Source organism: Glycine max, chromosome 1, assembly GCF_000004515.6.
Source record: "Glycine max cultivar Williams 82 chromosome 1, Glycine_max_v4.0, whole genome shotgun sequence".
Taxonomy (NCBI): Eukaryota; Viridiplantae; Streptophyta; class Magnoliopsida; order Fabales; family Fabaceae; genus Glycine; species Glycine max.
This window is the reverse complement of record NC_016088.4, coordinates 51,460,269-51,468,711: the sequence shown is the minus strand read 5'-3', so window position 1 is coordinate 51,468,711 and position 8,443 is coordinate 51,460,269. Positions and strand designations below refer to the sequence as shown.

At 30.3% G+C, this 8,443-nt stretch overlaps 1 protein-coding gene across 1 annotated transcript; it reads left to right on the top strand.

The window, feature by feature from the left end:
- The first annotated feature begins 2,833 nt into the window (after nt 1–2,833).
- LOC100816709 (chaperone protein dnaJ 11, chloroplastic) lies at nt 2,834–3,827 on the top strand. Its single transcript, XM_003517124.4, has one exon. It carries the CDS (start codon nt 3,089–3,091, stop codon nt 3,563–3,565), a length of 477 nt encoding a protein of 158 aa, XP_003517172.1. The 5' UTR covers nt 2,834–3,088; the 3' UTR covers nt 3,566–3,827.
- Nucleotides 3,828–8,443: the final 4,616 nt, after the last annotated feature.

The following is an 8,443-nucleotide window of genomic DNA, read 5'->3' as shown; positions in this document are numbered from 1 at the left end:
ATAAAATTTCTGAAGTTTCAAGTACTCAATCCTAATCAAAAAAATTCCAGGGATTAATTACGAAATTCAAATATGTTTTAAGGATTATCAACATATTTAAACCTAAAAAATATAAAAATGAATAATATTTCTTAATTGTGTGTGCGGTGGCTCTTGTGACTTTTGAGGGTTGTATGGTTGTCCATGGAGGTATGTGATTGATCTATCAGTTGCATCACTGATCACTCACAAGTTAATAAATTAATAATATATATACTGCACTTAGACGTGGTATGATTACTCTTACCATATTGTTTTGTCGAATGTGGATGACATGCATTCCATGGGATAAGAGCGACGAAGAAAAATATTGGCACTGATTGCTTGCTTGCCCTGTTTAGTTAAATTAGCTTATAAATTAGTTAAAGAAACTTATAAGTTTTCTGAGTGTTTTGAGAAATACGCTCTCGTACTTTGTTGCTATCCGGCAAGATAGAAATAAATAAAAACAAGAAAGAAAGAAAAAAAAAATGTTTGTTTCGTGTTATATTTGTACGTGATGAATGAAGAAGCATTATGCTTAATATATAGTGCAGTTATGATTATTGTGATACCAAACGTCTCTCTTTCTATCTATCTATCTATCTATATATATATATATATATATATATATGCACAGAAGTTTTTTTAAAATAAAAAAATGAAAACTATCAATGAATTTTACTTTGACTTTAAAAAAGTTATTTTGAATTTTAACTTTAAAGTAATTTTTAAGTAAAAACGAAAGTTGAAGAAAACTTAAAATATACTAAAAACATAAAAAAACATCTAATAATGTTTTCATCGATAGTAAGTAGGATGGTTTACGAAATATTGTTGTAGGAAGATTTAAAATTACTATATTAATAATTTGAATTATAGAATAATATTTTTTTAATTGAAGTCATATAATATGAGTGTAAAATATTTTTACTCAGGCTTTAATTTCACACTATCACTACATCATAATAACGAATAAAATGATGTCGCCGGTAAATAAAATAAACAAATCTTATTAATATGTGCAAAAACATTTTACACTTACAAAATATATAAATTCAATTCATATTTTTTTCTATCACACTCCCAAAATTAATCACTTCATATATAGATTAAAAATTTTGGTAAATTTGGCATTGAAGTTAAACTCATCATTTTCCGGCAAATTAAAAAGCCAAATGATTTTTGGTCAGACACCCTCCTTTCTCCAAATGTATTTTTCTTATTAAATCATTAATTGAAAACTTAAGCAGCACCCTCGCAGTTCACACTTCATAGTAGTCATTCTTTAAATTATAAGCAAAGTTAATGTGAGACAAATTATTTGTAGAAAAAGACATAAAAAATAAACTTTTGACATAAATTAAAATTATAAATCTTTATATATAAATAATTTCAAAAACTTTCTCCTTTTAACTTTTTTTATAAGTTTCATCGATCAAATAACTTTTCTATAAATACCAAATTTAAATATATAATTAAGTTGCCTCGCGCTCATACTTATTTTAATTAAAAGACTCGTAAATTAAAAGATAATTCAAACTAATTAAGCCTATAGTATCTAATAATAGTACTAATTAATGGAATGAGAATATGAGATACATTTAATTGTTTCTATAGATTAGAATCTAATAGTATATACATTGCTTCCATGTGAATTTGAATATCTGAGCAAAGCACTGGGGCCATGCATTTGGCGCAACTTGTAAGTTGTAACTAGCAACCCACTTATAGCATTAATTGGTGGTATATAAGATATCTTTGGTCTTCGTCTCTAGAAGGAAGATAGACGTATAGGGGAACATGATGATGATGTTCATCTTCCAAATGTGCAACAAAGGTAGCTGGCGGGCCATAGCTGTTCAATTATTATTATATCAGTTTTAATAATTAATTGCCCTAATTTTATTTTATTTTTTGAGATGGGAAGGGAATGTTGAAGCTTTTGATCCAAGAAAATATAAACAAAAGTTACGGTGTTTAATTAATTATGTTTGCTGAATCCACTGATAATACGACATCATAGAGCACATGACACGCCGATTCTTGTTCCTTACCGTATGGTTGTGTTTCAATAGCATTTGAAAAAAAGTATAATATTGAATCCAAAATCTTCAAAATATCCCAATTTGAAAAAAAAAATGGATACTTCAATAACATAAAGGCCACGGTGAAAGGATCAATCACTAATTAACAATTTAACATTCAGTACTATTTTGAATCATTGATTTATCAATTTAAGATAATTTAAAAATCTTCCTCCACCCAACAAATAGTATGGAATGTTAATTAGTGATGGATTTTCTATAATTCATAATAAATTAACAAAAATCTTCTTTTGGTTTCAAAAATATCCATAGGATTTTCTTTTGGGTCATGCTAATGTAGTAAAAGAATTCAAAATAAAGTTTTTTTTATTAGAATTCATTTTAAGAATACATTGGAAATCACACTAAAAATGTATTAACGCTATTTGTTTAACAATTATTTTATTTTAAATTCCTTGACAGCTTAAGCAGTGTCTTAACTCTTAAGATAATGAGCTAGTTAGCATTTTCCCTTTTTTATATTTATTTGATAACTGATTTACCTATTAAATCCATTAATAGAAAGTGCAGAAAAACAACCAAAAATAAAATTAATACATACCTTTAATATTATTAGCAGAGCAAAAGCAAAATTTGTAGGAAAAAAAAAATCAGACAAAACTATTGAATCACAGGCACGAATAAAAATGTGGCAGGGAAAAATAGGGTTGGAAAACTAGGCAAGTGCATATATATGACAACGATGTTTAACTGGTGGATCTCGAAGCAGAGAATAAGGTAAGCTAAAGCCGAAAGCCAAGCCAGATACGTCCTGAGTCAGCACATCGTCCATTGGATAAGTTCTATTTCCGTGTCATAAAATCCAAACACGCCAAAACCGCTGTTATATTCACTGTGGGCTCCACATTCCCTTCTTTCTCTCTCCTCACTCTTATATAACAACCCTAATCCCAAATTTCGTTACTAACATTCCATTCCCAATTTCCATATCCCAACGGATCGCAATATAGCAAGTAGCGAACATGATTTCTTCCGTGTCCTTTCCAGCGTCTCTTCCCGCCGTTAACTTCTCCGGCAACGCCGTGGCTTCTCCGTCGTGCCGCGTCAAATCCAGGCCTATAGTTGCCTTCGCCACCGCCACCGCCACCGCGGAAGCTCGCTCTTCCTGGACGGAGCAACCGAGACCTTCGTATCTGAACTCCTCTTGCTCTTCGCTCTACGAGGTTCTCGGCATCCCCGCCGGCGCCTCTAACCAAGAAATCAAGGCGGCGTACCGGCGACTGGCCAGAGTCTTCCACCCCGACGTGGCGGCGATTGACCGGAAAAACTCATCCGCCGATGAGTTCATGAAGATCCACGCTGCGTACTCTACTCTCTCGGATCCCGACAAGCGCGCCAACTACGATCAGAGGCTCTTCCGGCGACAACGGCCGTTGTCGACGGCGGCGGTGTTCTCCGGTTATACGCGTCGGAACTGGGAAACGGATCAGTGTTGGTAGTGAGTCACTGAGTCGACTCGCTCGAGTGAATGGGAAAAGACGCGGTTGTTGAAGCGCCTTTCCTTGCATATAGTAAAATTAATCACTAATTAGTTAGTCGTTAGAGTTTGTATTATACTACGTATATGTATAGCTACAAACATACATATACGCGTAGAGTAGAATAGACTGCCACTTGTACTTACTCTCTCCCACTTATCATCAAAATTTTATGGATGAACAAAAGGAAAAGGAAAAAAACAGAAGAAAATTGACTTTGGTATATGAGATTGTCCAATATGTACTTTTGCTTCTAGTATTGTTTTTTTCGATTAATTAAGAAAACATCTCAAGGTTTATTAGTGGTGATTAATTATCGATCAATTCAAGAAATTAAGAGAAAGCATGAACATGATTGAACTGAGAAACAGAGAAAGTTCTATTTGCGGTGATTGAGATCCGTGGTGTTGATAGGGTTAGGGGCGAGATAACCTAAAGCACAAAGAAAGTTAATTTGCTTTTTCTAAATGAAATTTGCTTTGTGTAATTGGAATTTTTGGTTCTATTATTAAAAAACCCAAAGTCAACTCCATTTGGCGTGTTCATAAGGAAAAAATGCTAGAAGCTCAAGGTTTCTAGAAGATGGGGTACCGTGCCTTTTGGAATGATCCAAGTTCCAACTTGCCACGCACATGAGAGGGACAACCCAAGAAAAGTAAGGTGCGTGTTCCTCCCATTGAAATTGCCAAAAGTTAACCGGTAAACGAAAATTTGTTTATAGTTCAATAATGTTTTGAGGTTATATTCCAAGTGCTTGTTTCATGAAATATTTATTTATTTTTAGAAATATTATATTAAATTTATTATTATTATTATTATTGGATAATAAAATAATTATTATAAAATTATTACTCATTTTCTTAAATATTTAAAAATAACATTCACATGTCATATGGTCATAAAAAATATTTTCATAATTAACAAAAATATCCAATAAAATTAAAATTTGGTGTCCATGGACGACAATATCCGCGACAAATGTGATTCATAATATAATATAGTATTATGACATAGTGATACTTTACTATATTCAAATAATAGTTCTCAAATATTTTATTTAAACTTTGTCATCATTCATTTTCTTAATAATCATCTAATAAATTATTACTACTGCATGTGCTAAGATCCCGTGGCATTACTCTTTTAAATTTTTCGTGTTTTTTTATTCTTGGTAATAGATATCATTTAGTATAAAAAAATTTAAAAGAAAATGTAATATTTGAAGCGATCTAACAGAAATCCCAGTCCCAGCAACATTTGTGTGGTCATGCAGATCTCATTATTTCTAATTAATCGCCAATCAACTTAATAAATGAAAATAGAAAATAAATTCAAACCTGACAAAGGGAACATGCATAGCAATATTTTGAATCACACAGATCATGAGAGTGATTTTAAGTATTTAAATTTTAAAATGATCTATCACATAAAATGGATAACAAACCAACATCGTATAAAGATGATTTTTAATTAGTTAATAGAATCAAAACATTCATATTGACTGTGTATATTTATTTTAATCCTAACAAAACTAGATGAACGATTAATATATACATGAAATTTGAAATCTCAGACGTTGTTGCAGTGTCACTAGGCATGGACCACCAGTATATGTCAAGGATAACGAAACAAGTAAACAATATATGCAAGCTATATTTTTCGGGCACCTAAGAAGTGAGAACATAATCTCCGCATACAACAAAGAAAAAGAAAAAGAAAAGAAAAGAATATTCATTCAATCAGAGGTTTTGACTAAAATTCTCTTGAACTGAAAGAGAAAATAACATTTGTGTAAATGGGACAGAAAACGTGATTAATAAAGTTCTCCTTTGATAAATACTTAACAATTAATTTATTTTACTGTGATGATATAAGATTTGATTTAATTTTAGCGTGATAACAAAATTTTCACATTGCTAACTACATACCATTCTACATTTTAGAGAAAATACGTAAAGAAAAAATAAAGACATAAAATTATAAAAACGAATCACAGGTTATGAAACGAATGAAAAATGAAAATGGCATTATTTTCCTCCTCGTGGAGGTGACTTTTCAGCAGCTTTGAAAATTAATTAATTTTGATGTTGTCCTCCTATCCTTCTAGAAAGAAGATATGTAGCAAACTCATCGTGATGTGTATTGTGGCCCTGAATAGTACAAGAAGATAAAGCATATATTTATCTATCACTGTAATGGACTAGACTCTATCTTCCAAACCTAATTGATAAATTATTCAAGTAGACACAATCACACATGAGAGAGAAGATAACCTCTATATAAAAAACCTTCTAGATATTTGGAGGCTGCTGGGACACTAGTATTTAGAGTTTGTTTGACGGAGATGAATGAAAATGAATAGAAGTGTAAGAGATGAAAAAAAAAAAAGGAAAAATAGATGTAAGTGGAATTCTTTAGTATAAATGAAACAAGGTTGGAGATATAAAAAATTAGAATTAAAGTCATTAGATAGATAAAAAAAATTAAACAATTATTCATTTTCAATTATTCGTTAATTCAGAAAATAAGGATATATTTACCCTTAATTTATAGAAAATTAAATTTATAAATTATTTTAATTTACAAATTTTATTATTTTAGTGAAACTAAATTCTTTAAGATGACTTCAATTTTTAATTTTTTTTATTGTTCGGTTATTTTTTTAGTTCTAGAACGAGGTATAGAATTTAAAACGAAAAAGGCAATGTGTGTGGTTTGCCTGCAGGCTGCAGTGTGCGTTGATGTCGAAGAACAAACTTCAACAACCTTGCAGTGGCATTTTTTTTTTTTTTTTTTTGCTGAATTCAACCTTCCATTGGTTAACTGGTGTGTGACAATGTCTAATATAGTTTGGTTATAGTAGATGTGTTTCTAGAAGACTAGAACATAGCAATTAGCAAGGGGATAACAAACAATCATTGACAGATTGGTAGCACTATAACGACTTTTATATTAAATGAGATGATTTTGTAAAATTATATATCAAATCATTTATATTAGTTGTAATTCTAATCGATTTAAAAAAAAACTTTTTATACAGATTTTATATCAATTATGATTATAATTGATAAAAAAATCATTTATTTTAATTACAACGGATATTAAAAATTAAAATCACTAATATTTTTTAATTAATTAATAATTTCCAATTTAGTATATAACTATCTAGTTTTGTAAAAACAAAGTTGAATTATAACTCTTTGCATTTTTTTTCTTGTTGAAGATTCTTTTTTTCCCTTCACACCTCGTGCAACACTAGAAACCACATACTACAATATAGTATATAATATGAGAATTAAATATTAAAGAACTAATTTAACGATGTGCCAAATCTTTATTGAATTAATTTAGTAAAAAAAATCTTTAAAACACTAAAAAATGATGATTTTTTTAGGGACTCAATTAACTAATTACCAATTTTTTTAAAAACTTATATGATATATATATATATATATATATATTGGAGCAGAGGATGACCAAATATTTTGCTTCCATGATCAATTGTATCCATTAATGATATATACAACTCCCTAAGAAATGAACGGATCAGATGGTTTTTCAACAGATAGTTTTGAAAAATAATTTTTAGTCCTTAATTAAGCATCTTTAACTAACAAGGGCCAACATGCATGCATGTGTTGGTGGCAGCTTGAACACAGAGGGAAGGAGATGGAAGAGAGGCCGAAGCCTGAAGGGATAATTGAGAGGGGAGGGATGCAAAACTTGATCAGGGTTCCCCAATGGAGATCGAGGAAACTTCAAGTCAATTGAGTTTTATTTGTTGTTGGTTGCTTGCTGTTATTTCGTGGATAACATTGAAATTCAATAGTCGACATTCGATTATCTATTGTCTTCCTAAATTTCATGAACAAATATTATATTTAAAGGTGTGTTTACTTTTTACAAAAATAATCTTTTCATTTGTAAACATCAAAGAGTCTCTTTTCAGCTGTATGTATTTCATCCTATAAATAAATAAATATCCGTATAAACACAACATAAATCAAGCATAACATTAATTAATCACAGACAACACCATCCATGTTTCACAATGATCCGAGCTATTTAGTATTCACGGCGTGTTTGGTACTGCAGCTTCAATATGCTTGAAGCTAAAAAGACTGGTTTTGCATACTTGAGCTTTGAGACATGAAGAGAGAGCAATAATCATTGACAAACACGCACGCACTCAAAATGCTGCAAATAGTATATCTCTTGATTCGCATCTATAGAGAAGCCAAACCCCCATGCTAAGTTTGGCCCTCCTTAATTTTCTTTCTATTGCATGTATTGTTAGCTGATCCTTCAGCTACGCCAAACATTAGGTAGGATTCCTGTTTGTAGACGTTTTTGTTTTTCGCTTTCATGTGAATGTCTCTCTCTAATCTCTATATGGTCATTTATCTATGCTTAATATCCGGTGGGCAATTAAAAATGCACTTGATTGCAGTTAGGGAACATTTTTTCGAGGGGAGAAATATTTTTTGGTCTCTCCTGAATCATGAGAATAGTTGTGTTTTCTCATAATGAATAAAATCTGTTTGGTTAATTATTAAGAATATTTGGATAATTTTTTTTAATATAACAAAAATAATATGATATTTTTATTATAGTAAGAAAAATTAAATTCAAGAAAATAAGATTCTCAATTTTCTCATGCAATTTTTTTTTGGGAAAAACTGTTTAAAAAACATTCTCAAGAAACATCATTTTCTATAAAATATTATTTTTTAATTAAAATAAATATCAAACATAAAAATTTAAGATTCTCATCCTAAAATTCTAAAAAAAAAAAAAATTCTCTACCAAACGTCCCATTAATGTAAGCTCCTCGATGAC